The sequence below is a fragment of the Penaeus vannamei genome, chromosome 27 (genome assembly GCF_042767895.1).
Source record: "Penaeus vannamei isolate JL-2024 chromosome 27, ASM4276789v1, whole genome shotgun sequence".
NCBI classification, from domain to species: Eukaryota; Metazoa; Arthropoda; class Malacostraca; order Decapoda; family Penaeidae; genus Penaeus; species Penaeus vannamei.
In genome coordinates, this window is record NC_091575.1 from 18,970,882 (window position 1) to 18,995,881 (window position 25,000).

General features: G+C 36.8%; 1 protein-coding gene across 2 annotated transcripts in view; it reads right to left on the minus strand.

The window, feature by feature from the left end:
- Positions 1-25,000, minus strand: part of LOC113823018 (A disintegrin and metalloproteinase with thrombospondin motifs adt-1-like) — a 45,320-nt gene that overhangs the window by 2,855 nt on the left and 17,465 nt on the right. For both annotated transcript variants that reach the window (XM_070140968.1, XM_070140969.1), the window contains exons 3-20: positions 12,200-12,266; positions 11,410-11,536; positions 10,720-10,885; positions 10,093-10,264; positions 9,705-9,915; positions 8,970-9,105; positions 8,491-8,752; positions 8,037-8,142; positions 7,070-7,204; positions 6,461-6,567; positions 5,125-5,267; positions 4,593-4,855; positions 3,668-3,828; positions 2,802-2,935; positions 2,029-2,246; positions 1,612-1,717; positions 229-340; positions 1-26 (exon numbers count right to left, since the gene is read on the minus strand). The exon at positions 1-26 is cut by the window's left edge and continues 132 nt beyond it. In XM_070140968.1, coding sequence (XP_069997069.1) covers positions 1-26; positions 229-340; positions 1,612-1,717; positions 2,029-2,246; positions 2,802-2,935; positions 3,668-3,828; positions 4,593-4,855; positions 5,125-5,267; positions 6,461-6,567; positions 7,070-7,204; positions 8,037-8,142; positions 8,491-8,752; positions 8,970-9,105; positions 9,705-9,915; positions 10,093-10,264; positions 10,720-10,885; positions 11,410-11,536; positions 12,200-12,266 — 2,652 coding nt within the window. The remainder of the gene's footprint in view (positions 27-228; positions 341-1,611; positions 1,718-2,028; positions 2,247-2,801; positions 2,936-3,667; positions 3,829-4,592; positions 4,856-5,124; positions 5,268-6,460; positions 6,568-7,069; positions 7,205-8,036; positions 8,143-8,490; positions 8,753-8,969; positions 9,106-9,704; positions 9,916-10,092; positions 10,265-10,719; positions 10,886-11,409; positions 11,537-12,199; positions 12,267-25,000) is intronic.

Here is a 25,000-nt window from a genome sequence, read left to right on the forward strand (position 1 = left end):
CACGGTGCAGGCGCGGTCCGGGTCATCTGCAGGAGGAGGAAGGCGTTAGAAATGAAACTGAAATTGTTAAACTTTATTCGACAATTTCCACATGGGAATATATTTCTTTAAAGTCAAACAATCCTAATAACAACATTAATAATAAATAATAATAACAAATTAACCAATCAGAGCAAATATTACAAGGACATCTCACAAAATACAGGAGAAAAAGAAGAAAAAAATTACCCTTTGTACTTGACAGTTGCATGCCAATCCCAGACAGCTGATCTACCTCTGTCATATATCGACGACAAACCTCACTCGCGTATTCGAAAGTCGACTGGATTCGCTCGCAGCCCTAAGAAATAGTTATAGGAATTATGACAGGAAGAGGAATAATGGTAGTATTGATAGGTATGGGGCTATTGATAGGAAGAGTAATTATGGTGGTATTGATAGGTATGGGACTATTGATAGGAAGAGGGATAATGGTAGTATTGATAGGTATGGGACTATTGATAGGAAGTGTAATAATGGTAGTTTTAATAGGTATGGGACTATTGATAGGAAGAGTAGTAATGGTAGTATTGATAGAAAGAGGGATAATGGTAGTATTGATAGGTATGGGACTATTGATAGGAAGAGTAGTAATGGTAGTATTGATAGAAAGAGGGATAATGGTAGTATTGATAGGTATGGGACTACTGATAGGAAGTGTAATAATGGTAGTATTGATAGGAAGAGGAATAATGGTAGTATTGATAACTATGGGACTATTGATAGGAACTGGAATTATGGTAATAAATAGTTAGAGGAATTATGATAGGAAGAGGAATGGTGGTTGTATTGATAGATGTGGGAAAATGACAAAAAGTGGAATTATGGTAGTAAATAGTTATAGAAATAATGTTAGGAAGATGAATGATGGTTGTGTTGATAGTTATGGGAAATATGATAGGAAGAGGAATTAGTAGTAAATAGCTATAGAAATAATAATAGGAACAAAAATTATAATATTAATAATTATGAAAATAATGACAAGAACAGAAATTATGGTAATACTGATAGGAACAGAGATGATAGGAGTAAGTAGATATAGAAATAATAGGAACAGGGACAATGACAATAAATAGTTATGGGAATAGTCATAGGAATGGGAATAACGACTGTAAATAGGGAAAGGAATAGTGTGATAGGAATAGTGCAAAGATGGCACTGTGATTAAGAATAGGAGTATTTAAGTGATAGTGTCATTGGTTCTTGGAATTAAAGTATCTGATAATAGGAATATTTGAGTGATGGTGTTGTTGGCTTTCGACTTATAAAGCCTATGAATTATTATCTATTATCTACCTTTATTCGATCTGTTCACATAAATACAATTAGTTTTATTTGATTTATTTTGTGATCATGCAATGTAAAAAAATAGGCAATAATTTAACGAACTGGAAAATTAACACAACCTACGAAAGGTAAAATATTCCTCAGAAGATTCAAAAATACATAAAATGCACATTGCAAAATTTTATTGAATTAAAAAAGAAAAAAAAAAAAAGAGAGAAGAAGAAAAAAGAAGATTTATGCGTTTTCCTTACATTCCACAACTCTACCTTCACAAAATCCACTTACCGAATTAGAAGGATTGCAAATCTGAATGTTCCTGTTAATACCCGTGCACCTGTGGCTTCTGCAATCGCGACTTACAAGCTGAATCCCTTTTGCTGAAGACACGCAGCTGTTACGAAGAGAAAAAAAAAACAATTAACTTTAACTGAAGTTTTTTTTTTTTTTTTTTTTTTTTTTTTTTTTTTTTTTTTTGTCAAGTAAAATAGAACATAACATTTTAAATTTTAACTGTTCTTTTTTTTTTTTTTTTGTCAAGTAAAAAAAATCATAACATTTTGAGTTATCCAACCAAAAAAAAAAAATCATATTTTGAGTTATCCAACTAACCAAAGAACAAACAAACAAACAAACGCAACCCAAAAAATAATATTAGCAGAGGCAATTAAATAAAAAATAAATAACCATCACCGTCAGACCCACCTAGCACGACACGTAGACGCAGGAATCCACGGGCCCCACACGCCAGTCTCGCCGTACCCTGCAGGAGGCTGGGGCGTGGTGTGTCGAGGGGGCGTGGTCGTGCGGCGCGTGGTTGCGTGGGAGGGTCCGAGGGGGCGGTGGGGGTCGGGGGCGCCCATGTCAGGTCGGCAGGTGAGCGGGTCGGCGCCGTACAGAGCGTCGGCCTCGCAGCGGAACTCCTGCAGGTGGGGAGAGGCGGGGGGGGTTAGAGGGGCGACATGGAGTGATAAAAGGTTTAAGAAAATAAAATAAAAGAATTAAATGATGATAAGTGAAAAAAGGTTATGGGAAAGAATATCTAGATAGAAAAAAATAAGCATAAAAATAAAAATAGTTGCCTAAGGGTGTAAAAGCTATATATTACAACGAGAAACAAAACAAAACAAAAAAAAGGCCAATTGACAGGAAAGTCAAAATTAAATAACCAAAGAATACGTACTTAAATCACACCCAGTCAGAAAGAAAACAAAACGTTAATATACTGAAAAAGATAAATTAAAGAAATACAAAAATAGAACTGAGGAAAATAGAAAAAATTAGGCATGAAAAAATTCGAAAAAAGCCATAAAAAGAAAATGGAAGATGCCAACGGTTAAGAGAACGAAGAATAATAATAAGAATAGAAGAATAATGAGATAGAGAAAAAGGGAAAAGAGAATTAAAAAAAGAAAGAAAAAAAAGACACAAAACGAAGACAGAAGAAGGCAGCATCGAGAAAGCCAAGCCCCACCCACCGTGCACACGCCGGCGACGCAGTAGGAGGGCAATCTGGAAGGCGACGCGCACACGGTCCCATCGGGGAAGGACCTGCCCGACGACCGCTCGCCCTTGCCGCTCGTCTCGCACTGGACCTCGCACTGGGACGGGCCTGGGGGAGGGGGAGGAGGGAGGGGAGGGGTTATATGCGTACGGGGGCGGGCATGAATAGAAAAACACTGCCGTGTTGATACTATGGTAGAAAAACCCACAATGCACAAACTAGATTTATTGAGGAAAGTGAGACAACAGTTTCGGAATCGTCCTCGATTCCATTTTCGGGTCGATGGAATCGAGGACGATTCCGAAACTGTTCTCACTTTCCTCAATTAATCTAATTTGTGCATTGTGGGTTTTTATACCATATATATATATATATATATATATATATATATATATATATATATACATAAAAAAAATATACATATATAAATATATATATATATATATATATATATATATATATATATATGCATACAAATATATATATATATATATATATATATATATATATATATATATATATGCATACAAATATATATATATATATATATATATATATATATATATATATATATATATGTATATATATATATATAATTATATATATATATATTTATTTATTTATATCTATCCACCAATCTATCAGTCGATCTATCTATGCCCGACAAAAAAAAAAAAAAAAAAAAAAAAAAAAAAAATATATATATATATATATATATATATATATATATATATATATATATATATATATATATACATATATCCATAAACCAAATCACCACCCAAAACCCAGCCTACAAAGCCGCCAGAGCAGCGCCCAGGCAGCCAGCCTCGGCCTCACCTCTCGCGGGCACCCTCGCCGCCAGCCCCGTGAGGAAGGCGGAGTTCCTGGCGGTGTCGCGGCAGGTGTCGTCGGCGAAGTCCTGCACGGTCCTGCGGCGGCCGGCGCTGCACTTCTGCACCGCCGAGCACACGCGGTACCTGTACTCGCCGTGGCACGTCCTGGGTACGGCAGGGGTGGAGGGGGAGTGAGTGGATTTGTTATTTTTCTCATATTTCTAACAGTACTTATATAGTTACAAACAACACACACACACACACACATTTATAAATGTGTGTGTGTGTGTGTGTGTGTGTGTGTGTGTGTGTGTTATTATCATGGTTAGAGTTTCATTATAAATTGTTCTTTTTCTTCTTTTTTCCGGGATATCAACGTGACAATCTACTTGAACGTCTATTTATAACCCTACTTATATATTAGTCTACCTCTCCCTCTACACATCTCTCTAAACCCTTACAAGAACCCTTTCAACTATACCCTAAAATACCAAAAAAAGAAAATATCAACATCAATTATTCACAACCAGATACATACTATTGGTTCCCTGACCTTTAAATATTTCCAAAGTAAAAGGTTACGAAACGACCTTCATTTTCGGATTCCTCTAAGATCTTGTACCATCGGCCTTTTATATATATATATATATATATATATATATATATATATATATATATATATATATATATATATATATGCATTTTTTAGAGTTTTATTCATTATTGATATATTATATTTTGCTTTTGAACGGTTTGCATAAGGTGTAAATTCAATCGCTTTATGATTTATGAAATTAGTTTAATATAGAATATTATAAAATAAGCATAAGAAGAAACACAACAAAACCTTCATCAGTCGAAAGAGAATTCTCCCCACGAGAAAAAAAATTTACATATATAGGTAAAAAGAACGAGATCGAAGCCCTTACCTGCACCGCCTCTCCGACAGCGAGAGACCCGTACTTCCCGAAGACAACACGCCGTCGACGCTGTACAGACACTCGGAGTTGCAAGCAGACCACGGCCCCCACTCGCCCCTCACGCCCGTGTTGCCGCTCCCCACGCCCGTAGGAAGGAGGGTAGAGGCGGATGAAGAGGAAGAGGTCAATGAGGCGGAGGAGGGAGAGTGGCCGGAGGACAGGGGCAGGGTAGGGGCCTGGGCGTCGTCCACACAGCGCCCTCTGCGACACCACTGGGGACAGGGAATCGAATTGTGAGAACGATTTCAAAGGCGTGTTAATTGTGGGGAAAATATCACATTTGCTATTTGCTGTCTTGTGACAAACGGAAAACACGTTTATATTCCTAAGAACAAAGAAAGCGCGACATCAATAACTCAATAACTCTCTTCTCTTATTTCGTTACCAGTGCCAATCATACTCCCCCTCACTGGAAAAAAAAATCCATATTTGATACAATCTATACCTGATACATCTCCTATTACATCCCTTATTCAAATACCTTTCTGTGGCCGCAGGTGGTTCCTTCGAGAGCAGGATGCGATGTCCAGGTGTAGGGATCTCTGTGACAGTGCAGGTCCTGGCAGATGTCCGCTAGAGGCTGCGATGCCGCGTGAATGCTGCCGACGCCGTGCTTCAACATGCCTGATTTTGGAGTAAAGAAGCTTTAATGTAGTTGAATTAATGAATGAGTTATTTGAGAGCAAGAGGTTGAATAAACGAGTAAATAATTATAAGAATGAATAGTGTTAAGATTTTAGAGTAAAGAGGCTTAAATGAAGGAATATATGCTTTTAGCTCAAAAGAGAATCAAATGTAGTTGAATAAACGAATAACTGATTTTTGAGCAAGAGGTTTGTGTAACTGAATGAATGATTAAATAATCCTAAGTATAAGAATGGACATTGCCTCATGTCATTAGGATGTTATCATAATCCGGATTTTCTCTGCATGTTTTTCACAGCTTATTCACCTCCATGGATCAAAATAGGGAAAAATAAACCTATTCATCTAAATGCAAAAGGGCGAAATTGTTGCTATTGAAGCGGTCGTTGAACGGAGAGCAATGCAATAATAACTCACCTCCGTAGGAAATGCAAACAGTAATTAATGCAAACTAGACGCAATTCCATTCCAACATATAATCCAAACACAAAAAGAAAGAAAAAAAACAACCAAAATCACTTCGACCTTGACTGAGGTGCAGAGGACACGGTAAACAAAACGCGGGAAATTCAAAAGCTTTCCTCTTACCCGCCAGTGTAACGGTCGAGCCGCCATGACGCTTTTGTTGAAGTTGCGGTAAGTGAACTGGTATTGAAATTGTCTCCCTATTCACGATGACACTTTCGGGGGGATAGGGTGGGAAGGGGGGATGGATAGGGTAAAGAGGGGGGGGTAGGGGAGCGAAGGGAGGGGAGAGGAGGGAAGGCAAGAGAATAGAAGAAACAATGGAAAGGAAGAGCATAGGGGAATCCCCGGAATTGGCTCTAAGTGCTTTTTATGTTTGTTTTTTTTCAAACTGTATTGCAGATTCTAACGTTCTCTTTAACTAATCATAATAATGAATTAATGATGATGGGGATGATACTGGTATTGGAAATGGTAATGATACCGATATTAATAATGATAGCAATAATGATACTGATAATGATAATGATAGTCATAATAATAATGATAATGATAGTCATAATAATGATACTCATAATAATGATAAGTCATAATAATAATATTAATGATAACAATGATACTGGAAATGATAATGATGATAATGGAGCCGGGGTAAATTGCAGTGTAAAAATAAATAGATAAATAGAGTCCGTGACCCCAGCACTCACACTGCTGGTCGGCCGAAAACCGCTGTCCCGGCGGAGAATACTGCTCGTGGTTGAGCGGGTCACGCAGGGGGCGCGCCGAGTCCCGCAGGCACTCTGCTTGCGGCGTACTGGGGAGTGGAAACCGGTTGGAGTCTAGGATTTTTTTTTTTTTTATATACATGTATAGTTTTGCTGCTTTTGTTTATTATCTTTTGTCTATTTTTGATGGTATGACTCAACATTTTAACAATTTTCAACAATATCTGCCGGTGCAATATTCTTGTGTCAATCATCAGTAATCTTTCAGTTTCCAACAATATCTGTGTAATTTCTTCGTCAATATGAACAATGATTAATAATAATATTCCCATTCCCCTAGCCCCCCCCAAAAGAAAAACAATAATAATAAACAAATAAATAAAAATGAATAAGTACATAAATAAATAAATAAATAAAAATCCCTACATTAGGTACGATTAAAAAATATATATGCTAAGAAAAAAAAAACTGAGAATATAGAAAAGGCCCCCTAAAAATAACAATACTAAAATGAAATAAATAAATAAAATAAGCAAATAAAATACATAAAACAATAAGTAAACAGACAAAGAGAAAATAAATATCCCTTACCTTAGGAAATCATCAAGGTAGCGCTTCGAACAGGAAGACCAGGTGATCTTGCCGGAACCCAGGGTCGGTGACATGAGGTACCTGCCGGGGTCGCAGTTGTTGCCTGCCTGGAGACCGTCGTGGCGCATCCCTAGGCTGGGAGGGAGAGGAGGGGCGTTGTGCAATGGGCGTGGCAAGGGCGTTGTACCAAGGGCGTGAATAGGGGTGTTGTACAAAGGGCGTGAGTAGGGGTGTTGTACCAAGGGCGTGAGTAGGGGTGTTGCTAGAGGTTTGGGAGCTCGGGGGGTTTATGTCCTTTGAGGGGTCGCTATATTTTGTATATCTAGTTTTTAGATTTGTTTAAAAATTTGCTGGATAAAGTAAAGGTACTTGTATTCTTATTTGTTGTCCAACTTTTAAAAAAATAATAAAATCAACGAATATAATGTACATTTCTTGCTGGTTGATATCATTGCAGTCTACACTGACTAGAAAATACATTTCTTCTTTGTGAAGACCATAAAACGAAAATAAAATGTACATTGTCTATTTTGCCTATTCCTCTATTTATCTATATATTTTTCACTTCCGCATTTACTTATTTACTAATTTGAAGAGTCCGGGTGTTGAAAATCTCCCCCCCCCCTCCTAACCTACGCTACAACGGGAGTGGTATGAATCTCACTTTGCAAGATGTCCAGTTGATATTTCGATAATTCGCCGTCAGAATTGCGTGGGCTTTGAAAAAGTATTCAATTTTATTTTTTCGTTTCGTCTGAATATTGTCTTCCAAGCTTCTTTATTGTTACAATAAATTCTAACCTGAAATGGTGGTATTATCACTGATGTTATCCTTATTTCATAGGTGTTGTTAAACGTTACTGTGTGCGTCTGATTTTATGACACTATCGATATCTGCGATTACTACGGAATGAAGATGAAAGACAGACTAATGCATGAAACCTTTTGATAATGGAGACGGACTTACTTATGACCGATTTCGTGCGCCACAACGTAAACAGATTCAAAATGGCGACCTTCATTGGCGGTGCAGGAGCTGGATGGCGTGCACATGCCTGCGACTGGAGCCAAACCTAGGAGAAGCGGGGATAGGGTATTTAGAAACAATTTAAGCACACATACACATACACACACACAAACACATACACACACACTATTGTTCCTGTTATTTGCAAATGTGATTTTTTAAAGATAATTGAAGAAATCTCCCATACCCGTAAACAGTCTGAAAAGATCAAACGGAGAAAAAATGATAATACATAAATGAATAAAAATAAATAGATAAAAGATAAGCAAATTCACCTTTCCTCTCATCCTTTTCACTTCCTTCCATTTCTCATCTCCCCATTCACTTCTCACCTACGCCCGCAAACATAAAGTCCTCAGTCCCCAAGGATAAAGAAGCAACCTCGCAATCTCACCGACAACCTGTGAGTTGACCCTGCCCTTAGAGTTGATGGTGAAGACGTCGAGGCCGGTGAGGATGAGGGCGTGGTCCCAGTGCAAAGGGTCGCTGTCCCTGGGCGGGTTCTCCTTGCGTTGCCACGAGCAGAAGTTCGTCAGGAGGTTGTCGATGTCGTAAGGGCGGTGCAGGTCCGTCGGGTCTTTGTACAAGATCTCGAGGCGCTTGAGGACGAACTTGATCCTGTGGCCGAGAGTGTCGTCGTTGTAGAGGAGTTGTACCTGGTTGAGGGCGAGGGAGGAGGGGCGTTAGGTCGGCGAGAATTTTACTCTAGAAATGGAGGAAATCTATTTTTAAAAAGTGCAAACAGAGAGACACGAAAAAGACAAATATAATAAGAGAGGATTAGAACAGAACGAAAAAAAGAAAAGAAAGTATGCAAGATAAAAAAAAAAAAGTAAATAACGTAAACGAGTGACAGACAGGACAATAACTCACAGCGTTGACCATAGCGAGGACCACCTTGAGCACCTGGTCCTCCGTGTCCCTCGGGAAGTTATCCTGCATGTGCCGGTACAGGTCCTTGTCAACAAACACAGCCGTTTCAATGTACAGGTCTTCGCCTCGGAAACCCCTGGAAGGAAGTGGGTAACGATGAGGAGGCAAATTAGGGGTTCATGGTGGGGATTAGCCATGCAAGAGCGATCTCTATGGGGTCTTTAGCTGTGGGAACTTCCGCGCAGGGCAGTGACAGGGGGTCGATCCCTCCTTTCTTGTTTGTTTTTTGCTCTTTCTCTCTTGTTTTTTAACTTGTTTTTCTCTCTGTGTATTCTCACTCTCTCTCTCTTACGGTCTCTTTCATTCTCTCTCTTTCTTACGGTCTCTTTCATTCTCTCTCTTTCTTACGGTCTCTTTCATTCTCTCTCTTTCTTACGGTCTCTTTCATTCTCTCTCTTTCTTACGGTCTCTTTCATTCTCTCTCTTTCTTTATTTTTTAATTCTCTCTTTCTTTCTCTCTCTCTCCCTCCCTCCCCCTATCTCTCTTTCTCTCTCCCTCCCCCTCCTCTCACTATTCTCTTTCTCTCCCTCTCTGTCCATCTCTCCCTTTCTCCCTCCCCTCCACTTCTCTCTCTCTCTCTCTGTCCATCCCCCACTCTTTCTCTTCACATTAATTTCCCTTCCTATCTCTCCCTAATTCCTTCCCTCCCTCTCCCTTCCTCCCCCTGCTCCTACCTGGCTCTGGTGTCCTCGTGTCCCTCTGGCCCGTAGCGGTTGTCGCGATGCCACTCCGACCGTAACTGTTCATCTACGACATGTTCGAAGCTGTCGTAGTAGGATCTCCTGCCTTCGCGTGCTCCTAGGGCTGCCCTCGACTCCTCCTGCTGGGCCTCCATCCGTGAAATCTCCTCCGTGTCTGAGATGAAAGATCTGCGACGTCGCGAGTCTGCGGGAATGAATATTTCTTTTTAAGTCTACCCTAGATTATGGCAGCTATTTTCTTTCGATCAAAGAAAATGGGACATTTTGGAATAACACTTGGTTTAGAAAAACTTCACAAGAAAAGGGATGATAGGCAACATCTAAGAAAAATAAATAAACTAATAATCGCCACATTACATACGGCTCTCCGATGGACATTCTTCATCGTGACTCTCTCTGCGGTAAACGATGTGTGTCGGCAGGGCGTCGTCGTCTCGCTCTCTCTCGGGTTCAATACTGCGCCTCCTGCGTGTCACAGTCTCCGGAAGGGCTTGGATCACGTACTGGTCGGAGGCGCTGGTGATCACGCCTCGCTGGATCAAAGAAAACGAATGCGGTAAAATAAGTTAGGGGTGGACTTGTGCATTTTTAGAAATATTCCATTTCCTTCATTTGGGATCTATTATTAGATTTGTTGATGCTGGTCAAGCAAATATATATATATATATATATATATATATATATATATATATATATATATGTATATATATATATATGTATGTATATATATATATATGTATGTATGTATGTATGTATGTATGTATGTATGTATGTATATATATATATGTGTGTGTGTGTATGTATCTTTATGTATATAGATACATACATACACACATACATTATATACATATATATATATATATAATATATATATGTATATGTATATGTATATATATATATATATATATATATATATATATATATATATATGTATGTATGTATTGTTTATTGAAAACTCCCTCCTGCCCCTCAGAAAAAAGATACTAACAATATTATTGCTCAGTTCGACCGCGATGTTGGAGTCGCCCGTGTCGTCGACGCCCTGGTAGTACATCTCGTAATTCCGTTCGTCCAGGTCCATGATGTCAGCTTCGTCGCCGTTCCGCTGCATGAACACGAACTCGGGCGATATTAATTCCGTGTTGCGCTGTAGTCTGTGAATTTCATGAGGATTTGTTTTAGGTTTATAAAGATTGTCGCCTGGGATTCCATGAGAATTTGTTTGGGTTTTACAGAGATTGTAGTTTGGAATTTCACGAGGATTTGTTAGTTTTATAAAGATTGTAGGATGGAATTTGAGGACTTGGTTTAGCCTGATAAAGATAATAAATAATTAAAAAAAAAAAACAATCAGCAAAATGTTACAGAAGTTTACTAAATTATGGTATCAATTGGAGAATGATAACAACGGCTTATAATCTTTATTAAAGTCATGCATTGAATAATAGTCTTCGCAAGGGAGGTTATGGTAGATAAGGTACGTTAAGGTTAGTCAGAACTAGGCTTAGGATATGTTAAGTTAGTATAGGGTAACTTAGATTAATTATAGGTCAGAATGAATTCAAATTTAACCTCATCCCCCCAAAAAACGTATTAAATTAGACCAGATTAAGTCATATTAGGTCAGGGTCAAATGAAGTTTAGATTTAACTTAAAACTCCCTCTAAAAAGCTCGTACTTGAAGTTGAAGGACCGTCCTAGAGCATCGAACTTGAGAGTAGGAGCCTCTGGAGCTGACCGGGCGCTCCTCCTTGGGTGCCATCCGTCTCCAGACACCCGTGGCACCACGAGGTTGTACTTTGGCACTGCGGGGGGCGGCGGTAGGGGTTATGAGGGACGGGAATGGTGATGTGGTGGTGCTTGGGATGGTGATGGTGTTGATGAGGACTATGGTGATGGAAATTAATTATATCATGATGATGGGGATTATGACAGTTTGATGGAAAAGATAATAATGGTGGTGATGACGATAAGGATAAAGAGTTTGATAGAAAAAATAATAATGGCGATGATGAGGAGGATAATGAGTTTGGTAGCAAAAGTAATAATGGTGGTGATGATGAGGAGGATAATGACAGGTTGATAGAAAAGGTAATAATGATGATGGTGATGATAAATATTGGAATAATAATTGCCCTAGTGAAAATAGTAATAATGTCAGTAAAGCTGCCAGTAGCAATAATCACAATGATTATTATATGAAGCAGAATTAATATATTATCATGGTTTGTTAACTGTTTGTGAATTCTCAAGAAATATAGTAATAAGTATAGCAGTTACATTGCTATTTCATCATGATATAAAACCTCCCTGATTTAAAATGGCAACAAAATACTAAATCCATAAAAATATATACACATTTCCCAAGAAACGAGAACCCAGAGACAGAAAACCCCCGAACAACGGAAATGCACACAACAAACCGAATGCATCACCCTCGAAAATGCGTACAACAACGGGAGTCCCACCTGTTTCTCTCCTCCCGAAGACCAACTGCAGCTCTTCCTCTGACAGTACGTCCTCCTCTCCTAAGACCTGGAAAAAGATACGTTTTGAAATGAGATAATACGTAATTAGGGTCATTAAAACGGGTTGGCGGAAGTAGAGTGTGGTGGCTAGTGGTTTTCCAAATAAGGTTAAATATCTGGTTTGTGTAATTTCGTGTGTTTTATTAAGCTGAAAAGGGAGGGAGTGATATATGACATCCTAATAAATAGTATAAAAAATTAGGAGCTGTCACTGTTCATGAAATTATAAAGGAAATGTAACTGAGTAATGATAATCATATCTAAAACGCAAGCACATTTTCATCACTGTGAAATCAACAGATATTTCGAAATTAAGGGTTGTACAATACAGTATTACCAAAAAAGATGAAGAGAGTTGATAAGACCTGCTGCAGAGGATGAAAAGGGAAAAAATGATAAAGGAAAGCGGAGAGAAATAGATAATTAAGCAGATTAACAAGTGAAAATGAAGAAATATATAGCACTCATACGCCAGTTAGAAAAAGGCGGGAAGATAACAGTAAATTTATTGCAAGGAAGAGAAAACAGAGAAACGGGAAACTTTTTGCTTGACAATTCATTTTAGTTCTTTATTTCAGTTTAGAAAATAAAGAAGTAGGGAAATAGGTCAGCGGGTAGTTTGATAGATGTAAATAACGCCAGGAATTACTTATATTTATGTATCCAAACGGTAAATATTCACAAGCAGACGAAACAATTATTCGTCATGCAACAGTAGGAGTAGTAAATTTTTATTTCGCTCCTTTTGTGGCTGTGGTATAAAGTTGTAAATGGATGGGTGATGAAAATATTAAGGTGGATTTTCGAAGATAAAGATGGAATTGCTTAATGGTTTTGTTATGTTGATATATGTATAAACACAGCCGCTCACGCACATGCACACAAACGCACACATACACACACGCACACATACACACACGCACACATACACACACACACACACACACAAAACACATACACACACACACACACACACAAAACACACACACACACACACGCAGATACGAGGGTTAATTCACTTGAGAAATCCCGTACATCCTACCTGGAATTCCGAAAAGAATACTGGAAATCCTCAAGAAATTCTTTGGAAACCCGAAAATCTCCAGGAAATTTGATGTATCCTAAAATCTCGCAAAAGTTTCATTCGCAGCAACCTTTCCCAAAATAATGGTAATAGTATTAAGTATGTCTTTTAAAAATGGTAAAAAGAAAGTGTCATAAACTTCGACAGACAGTTGAAAGGTAGAGTGTTATGTTGAGGCCTCGAACTTCTGTGCCAAGTTTCAAGTGATTTGATTGGCCTGTTGGGTATACAGACATTTTTTTAATACCTATCAGTACTACGGATTTTTTTTTCGGGGACGCAGGCTTTTATCAAAATGAAAAAAAATGAAGTAGAACATACTGAAGAAAAGATTATGCACACCAAGCATTAGGGATTAAGCACGGTCAAAGCATTATGTCAATAAAATAGCAACACATGATGTTATGAATGTAACTGCAAGGTCATATGGGTTTACATTAATCCCTTAATGTCTCTTCCCGATTTTTTTTCATTATGTTTTCTGCTTTCAAAATGTTCAAATTTCCAAGTATCTGTTCTGGAAGTGAGTTGGTTTAAACGATACCCAAATACTAAATCCCGAGGTAAATCTATCAAATTATGACGAAAACGAAAAATCTGTTTTATTAAAGCATAACGTTAAGCTGGTAACAACTAATAAGAGCTTAGTTTTTTTCTTTTTTTACGTTTACGATGATTTATTGGTCATTAAAAACTTTGGAAATCCCTAGGAAATCCTGTTTGGAAATCTGGAAATCCCAGAGATCTCGTAAGCGATTTTTGGTAGTGAATTGCCCCTCGTATAGATATATATCGTGTGTGTCTGCAGTATACACACACACACACACACACACACACACACACACACACACACACACACACACACACACACACACACACATATATATATATATATATATATATATATATATATATATATATATATATATATATATATATATATATATGCGCTCGCGCGTTTATAAGTATAAATAGATGGATATATCAAAGGGAGAAACAGAGAGAGACCTGTGCAGAAAGGCGAGGAGTACATATCATGTGATTACCTACTACCGATACCGCAATTACACTCTCTGCTCCAAAGGGCCCATTTCCTGTCATAACACAACAAGCAAACTATTTATACCGACCGAAGCCCCAAGCGAAGGCCACGCATCTCGCAATTCCCTTGTTTTTGTTTCGTTCCTCCGAGCGCCTCGTCCTCATTGTTAGAGGCATAATTTTACACCACTCGACAGCGCTCTCTCGGGAAAGCTCTCTTTAGAAGCCCATTGTGTTTCTCAAGTACAAGGACCTTTGACAATGAGATACCATTTCAAAAGAGCCGGTCGTTGTCCTCTGAGGCGTGGCAAGACAATTGAGATTCGGAGAAGAAGAAATAGAGGGAAAAAAGAGAAAAAAAGATCAGAGTGAATTGAAGCGATACTAAGAGAAGAAAAAATAACAAACATGCACGACTTGCGTTAACTTCTGGTTTGAACTTTGTAAGAAATTAATTAAGTTCATCTAGATTAGAAGAAAAGTGAACGATAATTAAGTGAAACATAAAAAATGGGAGAAAAAAAAGTATCATTCCTAAAACTCTGGAAAATTGAGTTTTTTTTCTTTCTTTCTGTCTTTTTCTTTTCTTTTCGCGTTACGTGAGAGAAATCTCGTGGACCTTTTGGCTTACACTCCTCTGATTCGCTTAAACTGTACAGACTCGGATTACAAGGATTTAACGGCCGTGGCTGACTGACTGTTCAGAATGACTTTACTTCAGAAGTACTTTTCCCTACAGAGTCAAGGTAACGAACTCAAGGTTTTGAACATAGCACTAATTGGTATACAGTTGATTGATAAATAGTTATGTTTATGATGCTTTTTTTTTCCTTATTGAATTTACCATTTTGCCGTTGTGATTACCACTATCATTATCAGTATTATCATCACTATTATTATTAGTGCCATTCGGGAGAGTATGTGCTTGAATGAAATTTTCCGGTCGTGTACATAATCATTTTCCATTCGAATCCACGAAAGAACTCATCAGGTAATTAATATAATATTAAGAATTAAAACAATTATGATAATGATATTGACAATAATAGCAATAATGATAACGATAATAATGATTATGATAGTGATGACATTAATGTATAATAATATAATAATAGTGATGGCAATAAAGTAAATGATGATAATGATAACGATGATAATAATGATAACAATAATGGTTATATGTTAATAATTTTAGTAGTAATGATAATGATCATAATAATTAGTAATAATAGTAATGACAATGATGATAAATATGAGGACCAAAATAATAACAATAGCAAGATGATAACTATTATGGTAGTAACTGTGATAATGATAATAGTAATGATGATGATCATGATAATGCTAATAATAATGGTAATGATGATAATAATAAGGATAATGATAATAATGATATTGACAATAATGATAACGATAGTAATGGTGAAGATGATGATGATAGTAATGATAATGCTAATACTAATATTAATAATGATAATAACAATGATAATAAAAATGATGATGATAATGATGATAATAATAATGATAATGATAATAATGATGATGGTAATAAATGTAATGATGATAATAGGAATAAGAATACTTATATTTTTTTAAAAGGTGATGCAACGATAAAATTGTAAAAAATAATAATAATAAATGAATAAAAAAGGCAAATGAAATAAAACTCAAAAATAGATTATACAATTATAGCTTAAAAACAATATATCCATGTACATATGCATACGTATCATATGCAAAATTAGTCAAATAAAACGTAAAAGAAAGACGATAAAACAATTCTCTTCTCTGAGAACATATTCCTCATCGTCAACAGAGAATATCGGCGGCGACCTCTTCAGTGCAACACTTGCAACGCTCTCGTCACCGCCTCTGTTGCAGTGACATCCCGATGAACCGACAGACAGAAGCCACTCGCTGGAACGTCATCCACACAGCCATTCGTTCGTTCCTCTTTCCTCTCCATCTCCCTCCTTCTCTTCTTCTCCCTCTATTTCCCTCATCCTCCCCATCTTCCTCCACTTCCCTTCTTCTTATACTTTTCCCTCCCTCCTCCTCTTCTTCTACTATCCCTCCCTCCTCTTCTCCTCCTCCTCTTCTGCCAATCCCTCTTTCCTCCTCTTTTTCTTCTATCTCTCCCTCCTCATCTTCTTCTCCTTCCACTTCCCTTCTCCTCCCCACCCCCTTCCACTTCTTTCCTCCTACTTCTTTCTCCACTTCTCTCATCCTTCCCTTCTCTTTCAATTCCTCTCATCCTTCCCTTCTCTTTCAATTCCTCTCATCCTTCCCTTCTCTTTCAATTCCCCTCATCCTTTTGCCTCCACTTCTCTTCTTCCCTTCTCTCCCCTCTTCCCTGTACTACATTTCAAAGAGTTAAAGCTGACCACACGTTTTAAGCTTGACCCCAAATGTTCAAGATATCGTCAGCAATATCAGTAACATGACAACGTGTACCATATGAGAAATGTTCTTTACACCGAAGCCTACAAACAGATATGTTATTCGTTGGTGTATCCTCATTTTGCCTATATCTACCTATATCTATATCTATATCTATATTTACCTATATTTACCTATATCTCTATATATATTTACCTATATTTACCTATATCTATATATATATTTACCCAAGAATCACCTGTAATACCGAAAGACATGTGACTTGTAGTACTTATTGTGGCTAAATAAACCATTTCAGTTTCATTTTTATTTTCAGTTTCTTCATTCCTCTCGTCTTTTATCTCCCGCGCCTTCGTTTTTGTCGTCCTTGCTCCTTCCCTTTTTCCTACATTTCAGTCCTCCTCTCTCTCTCTCTCTTTTAACTTCTCATTTCTTCACTCATTTCCCTCCTTCTTTCCTCTTCAATCTCTACTTCTTCCACCATTCTTTTCCTCTCTAAATCCCTTATTCTTCTCCCTTTTCAGTTCTCCTTCTTCCTATCACCGCTTCTTCCTCCTTCCCCCTCTCCTCCAACCTTTGGCTTCCTGTTGCATCCTCGTCCGGGAAAATCCTGAGTAATGGGTTATGATGGGACGCGAGCAGACGCTTTTTCCCGTGATTTTATTTTCCTCTCTCTCTCTCTCTCTCTCTCTCTCTCTCTCTAAATTTCTAAATTTCTATCTATTTATCTTTCTCTCTCTTTCTCTACATACACACATATGTGTATATATATATATATATATATATATATATATATATATATATATAATCTATATAAATATATATAAAATGTGTATATGTATGCATGCTTATATATATATATATATATATATATATATATATATATATATATATATATACACACACACACATGCATACATGCACACACACACACACGCACACATAAAGAATTCGCTTAACTTTATTTTTATAAAAAAAAAAAAATTCCCACCACCATTTCCTCCCTGCGCTTCACATAAGAAGCCACTGCACAAAGCATGGAAATTTCCTCCGATATTCCTCTCACAAGATTCTTGAGGGAACTGAGACGTCGGCGCATGGAAGACCGTTATATGTGATGGTCCTGTTTCTTCATTCCCGTTTTCTTTTTCATTCCCGTGTTCTTTTTCATGTCCCGTTTTCTTTCTGGTCCTCCCATTTTCTGTTTTCTGATTTTCATTTTTTTCCTGTTATTTACTTCATAGATAGCTGGTAGATAGATAGATATGGATGTATATAGTATGTTTACATGTACATATTATATATATGCACGAATAAATATGTATAGATACACACACACACACTCATATATATATATATATATATATATATATATATATATATATATATATATATATGTGTGTGTGTGTGTGTGTGTGTGTGTGTGTGTGTGTGTGTGTGTGTGTGTGTGTGTGCGGGTGTGTGCGTCTGTGTGTGTGTGTGTGCGTCTGTGTGTGTGTGTGTGTGTATGTGTGTGTGTGTGTATATGTGTGTGTGTGTGTGCGTGTTTGTGTGTGTGCGCGCGTGCGTGTATGCGTGTGTGTGTGTGCGTGTATGCGTGTGTGTGTATTTGTATGTGTGTGTATGTGTACGTAAGCAGTAACCCCTGAATTTATCGGATTACTCATCATCCTCACGATCACGTTGGCCAAACTTTCCCGTTGAACTACACACTTTCTCCCTTAAATCAAATGACACTTTCATGCACACTTGGTAACGGTAGTGAGGGGGAGGGGGGAGGGGGAGGAGGGAAAGGGAGTCAGGACGGGGGTGGAAGGGAGATAGGGGTTAAGGGATAGGGGAGGAGGGAAGAGGGATAATGGAAAGGGAGAGAGAAGTGGGTTGGGAGAGGGAGGGAAAGGGGAAGGAGGGGAAAGAGGGAAGTGGGTTGAGAGAGGGAAAAGGGAGGGAGGGGGAAGCGAAGGAAAAGGGAGGTGGGATAGGGAAATGGGTTGGGAGAGGGAGAGCGGAGAGAGGGAGGGAGAAAAGAGAGAAATGGGAGAGAGGGAAGAGGAAAATCGGCTGGGGAAGTGATAGGAGGGAGGGAGGGTGAAGAGAAGGGAAAGGGAGGTGGAAGAAAAGAAAGAGGGAGGGGGAAAAGAAAGTAAAGGGAGAGGGGGAATAGGAAATGAGTGGGGAGAAGCGAAAGGAGGGAGAGAAAGGGGTTATGTGAGCTCTATATGACCTCCGTAATTTCCTCTCTTTTTTGTCTAATCTCCTCTCATCTCTGAACTTTCTCTCCGGCGATATCTCTCTCGGGATCTCTGCCTCTCCTTTTATCAGGGATTCTGCATTTTTCCGCCATTTCTTCATTTTCGTCTTTTTTTTCCATTTTTCATTCTTATTTTTTTTTCTAGCGGAGAGAGGAAGCGAAGGGCGGGGGGGAGGGGGGGGGGCATTTCACGCTGGGAAATGATGGATTCCGTGCAGAACCGCTCGCGCCATCGACTCTCATCGTAAAACTGGAGATAGGGAGAGAGAGACATGGAAGGGGAGAGAGAGAGAGAGAGAGAGAGAGAGAGAGAGAGAGAGAGAGAGAGAGAGAGACACAGAGAGAGAGAGAGAGAGAGAGAGAGAGAGAGAGAGAGAGAGAGAGAGAGAATGGAAGGAGGGAGAGAGAGAGAGAGAGAGAGAGAGAGAGAGAGAGAGAGAGAGAGAGAGAGAGAGAGAGAGAGAGAGAGAGAGAGAGAGAGAGAGAGAGAACGAATTGAACGTGGTTAACTCGAAAGTAGAAATGTAGCCAATATGCTAAAAATGTCCAAAACAGAAGAGGTGGAAAAGGAGAAGATAAACAGAAACGAAAGAGAGAAAATTAAAAATTAAACCTGAATGAATCGCCGAAACAGAAGGGAACTCTCTTATAAATGCAAGAAAAAAACAACATAGAACGGGAAGCAAACCAGAAGATAAATTACGTAATTAGATAATAACTGCGAATAAAGATGATGTATGAATAGATAAATAAAAAAGAGATGAAATTTCAAAAGATGAAGTCCCCAACTTCGATATCAAGCAGAGCGTAAATAAAAATGGATCCCGCACAGTTTCTCTAACCAGACCCAGTTTCTCCTATAATTGATTTTTCTCTCGATAACGAACCTCATTAACGTGCGTGATGATTGCCGGCGTGTAGTAGTGAGTTTTTGTTTTGTTTTGTCAGTGTCATCTCCTGACAAGTTGGTCTTCGTGATGCTGAAGACGTAACGAAACTGCACTGTTGGCTGACTTGCGACCGAGATGATTTATTGCCGTTATATTTCATGTTCATTATAAAAAACACACGTATACACATGTGTATATCTGTATGTATATATATGTATATATATATATATATATATATATATATATATATATATATATATATATATATATACATATATATGTCTGTGCATACACACACACACACACACACACACACACACACACACACACACACACACACACACACACATATATATATATATATATATATATATATATATATATATATATATATATATATATATATGTGTGTGTGTGTGTGTGTGTGTGTGTGTGTGTGTGTGTGTGTGTGTGTGTGTGTGTGTTTGTGTGTGTGTGTGTATACATACATACATATATATATATATATATATATATATATATATATATATATATATATATATATATATATATATATATAGAGAGAGAGAGAGAGAGAGAGAGAGAGAGAGAGAGAGGGAGAGAGAGAGAGAGAGAGAGAGAGAGAGAGAGAGAGAGAGAGAGAGATTAATTGTTATCGTTATTAGTGTCACCCTTATTATTATTATCATCATTAAAATCAGCAGTAGTGATACTGCTATCTAAATCACTATAACAAAGATTGTAGTCGACGTTTTGTTCCTGTTGCTATCATTATACAAAATAAAACAATAACAAAAACATGATCCCCGAGAGAGTCCGCATCTCAGGCCGAAGTGATGACGTCACTCCGAAGATGTATTAGACGCACCTAGATAATTACCGCGTAAAAGTAGGCGTGTCCCGAGCCTCCACCCACCTCCCCGCCCACCGCCCGTGACGCTCCGCCCACTAACGGGAAAACGAGGAGGAAAGGAAGAAATAACAGGAAGCTTAGGAAATATGAAGAAGGAACGAATGAGGGAGAAAAGAAATCACAAGAAGATTGAGAAATGATAGGAAGAAAAATTGGAAATACTAGAAAGGAAATAAAAAAATTTAACAGAAGAGAGAAAAGCAATAGAGGAAGAAATAACGGAAAACTGAAATCAATAACGGGAAATTGAAGTAAATAACGGAAACTGAAATGAATAACGGAAATTTGAAAGGAAAACGGGAAATTTTGAAATAATGGGAAGACAATAAGAATTATTAGGAAGATGGAATGAAGGAAGGAGGCAATGATAAGAATAAAAAGACAAGAAGGATGGACAATAAAAAGAAAGAAAATATCATAACAAGAAGATGGAACAGTGGGGGATGAGATAGAAAGAAGAAAAAACAGGAAGGTTGAGAAATGACAGGAAAAAATTATATGAAATATCAGAAAATGAAGAAATAAGAGAAATTGAGATGAAAAGGATAAAATAAACATGAAGATTCAAGAAATTTGAACGAATGGAGGATGTGAGAAAATTAAGAAATAGCATACAGAAATTAGTAGAAAAGAGAGAAATATAAGAATAGAAAGAAAAGGAAGAACAGATAATAGAAAAAAAAACACAAGAAACTGAAAGAAAACGAATGAGAGAAGGGGAATGATGATGAAAAAAAAGGAAGCAATATGTAACCATTTGACTGAGGATTTACTGCGGCAAAAACGTTACTCTTATCCCGAATATAAAGGAACTGGACTGTCATGGGTGAAGCTAAATTAAATGGATTTAGAGGATGGTGCAAGGTCGCCTTCACGCAGCACAACCATGGATCTTTCATACACACACCTACACCCACATGCAAATAAACACACACACACACACACACACACACACACACACACACATACACACACACACACACACACACGCACACATACACACACACGTGATGATGTACATAATAATGATGATAATGATAACAATGACAATTATTATTCTTATCATCACTATTGATAATGATATAAATAATAATAATAATAATAATAATAATTATTATTATTATTATTATTGTTATTATTATTATTATCGTTATTACTATTATTATTATCGTTATTACTATTGTTATTACTGATAATGATATTGATAATGATAATAATTATGATAATGACAATAATTATAATGTTAATAATAATAACAACAACAACAACAACAACAACAACAACAACAACATTAATAATAATAATGATAATAACAACAATTATAACAGTAATGTTAATGATAATGGTAGATATGATACTGATAATAATGATGAAAATAATAATAATGATGATAATGATAATGAAAACAAAGATGAAAATAGTAATAAACTCAATGATGATAATGATGAAAATAGTAACAACAATGGTAATGATAATAATGATAATCATAGAAAAATATTCATGATGATGATAATAATGAAAATAGCAATATTAATGATGATAATCATCATAACACCAATATGACAACAATAATTGCAATCATAAATAGCGGTATAATTGTTGATATCATTGATAATAATGATAATATAACTATAACCATAATTTCAATAACAACAACAATTACCATAATAATGACAATAATAACACAAACACACCCATTTAACAAGCCATATAACGACCATAACGATGCTATTTACCATCAATAACAGTAATAAGCACCACACTATAAACAAATAAATAAAACATAAAAAGGCAGTGCCATTGTGTATGCGTGTGTGTGTGTGTTTGTGTGTGTGTGTGTGTGTGTGTGTGTGTGTGTGTGTGTGTGTGTGTGTTTGTGTGTGTGTGTGTGTGTGTGTGTGTGTGTGTGTGTGTGTGTGTGTGTGTGTGTGTGTGTGTGTGTGTGTGTGTGTGTGTGTGTGTGTGTGTGTGTGTGTGCGTGTGTGTGTGTATGTGTATGCATGTATGGGAGTGTGTGTGTACGGGTATGTGTAAGTTAATGTATGTGTGTGTACGTGTAAGTGTATGTATGTGTGTGTGTACGTGTATGTGCATGTATGTATGTGTGTGTCTGTATTTTCTGCCTTGTAATGATGAAGGTTAAACCGCACAGGACATGAGGGTGATGATTGCTATATGGGACACGGTGATGACATGTGTGATGATTTGGTGATTATGGTGATGAATGTCGTGATGGTTTTGATTGAGTAGTAGATGATAATAAATTGTTAATGATAATGGTATTTTTTTATATTAGTGATATTCTTTCAATATTAATGGTAAGACGGATAACGATGCTATAGTAAAAGTCATTATAGTGATGATAATGATGATAACGACAAAAATAATGATAAATATTATGATGATCATGAAAATAATGATAATAATAATAATAATGAAAAAAATGATAATGATCATAATAATAACGATAATAAAAAGATAATAATAATAACAAAATAATAATATTAGTAATAATAATGTTAATAACAAGGATAACAGAAAACAACGAGAACAACAAACAAAATTAGTAATAACAAATTAACAAAGATGTTAATGATAAGAATAACTATAATAACAATAATAATGATGGTAATCAATGCATCATAATAACGACAATCATAACATTAACAACTGTGACTTTAATAATATCATAAAATTATTGATTACTTTGGTGATAATAATAAAAACAAAACAGTATTGACAACAAATTTGACAGCAACAATAATCAGAAATGTGATAATGCGAGCAAGGGTAATAATTGCAAAATTACCTCTTGACAAAATAACCAGATCATCAAATCTATGTCAGTTGCACAAAAAAAAATGTCATGCAACGAAAGCAATCAGTGTGACGTGTTCTGCCGCAACTCTCAAATAACACTCAAATTCATATACATAACTCATATTGTAACTGAACTGATGTGTTCTCGAATAAGGATGAAATTCACGCATACACCCATGAACAAATTGGCTTGAACACCACAGAACACGACCTTCTGCTCACCTCGATGTTCTTTTGTTATTGGTGCGGCGTGTCAGCTGTTTTGTAGCGTTTATTGGCCGGAGAAATTCGTGTGGGAGTGTGACAAGGTGGAAAATCTTTTATTCTTTTGTTTGTTTTACTACCTTGTTTTTTTCTTGTGATGTTTTCTGATTCTGTTTGATTTTTTTTCTGTTTCTCTCTCTCTCTTTCTCTTTTTCTTTCTCTCTCTCTCTCTCTCTCATTCTCTCTTTTGTATTTCCATTTTCTTAAGCATCCCGCGGAGAAACTAAATAGCTATAACTGAGACAAATTGTTTTTACTTTCTTTCTTCCTTCTTTTGTTTCCCATCTCTGCTTCTAAATACCACGATTTTCTCCCCGCCCCCCCCCCCCCCGTCTTCTCCTTTGTCCCATGGTCATAAATTTACGAATTTCGTCCATCATCATCACTTTTTCTATTCTCTCTTTTTATCAACATTGCTTATTCCAAGAAACCCCAAACATTGAGACGAAATTTCAGGATTAAGCCACTGAACCCGAATCAAGTCCTTGGATTCGAATACCAATCTGGATAAAGTAACCATTATTGTCTCAGGAGGAACAAAAAGAATGTTAGGAAGGCAATAAATAATATTCTACAAGGACGAAAGTGAGAGACAGAAAAAAAAAAATCGTGGAATGTTGCTGACCAGAGTGTCCTCAATATACGAAATTTCGAGACTTTTAAGGTTAGGAGTAACTTGTATTTTTTTTACGCTAACCCGCGGTAATTTCTGTCGTAAATGATGAAAATATAAGCAAATGATAAAAACAAACACAAAATCAAAATAAATGAATGAATGAATTAGGGATATGTGCACTAAATTGAATGGATTGTATGTGGTCTTCAAACCATGAAATTCCATGTATATTGGAACTTACTACGGTAACCTACAACAATTCTTGTAAAAAAGAAATCAATTATAGAATAACCATTTAAAAATCATCTATAAAAAACAAAACAATAAATAAATTGGTAGACTAATAAAATGCACTTATAAAGTAAGTTATTAAAAGATATATTTAAAAAATGCTTAATACAACAGTATTATTGGTAAAAAAAAAATAATAATAATGATAATAATAATAAAAAAACATATATA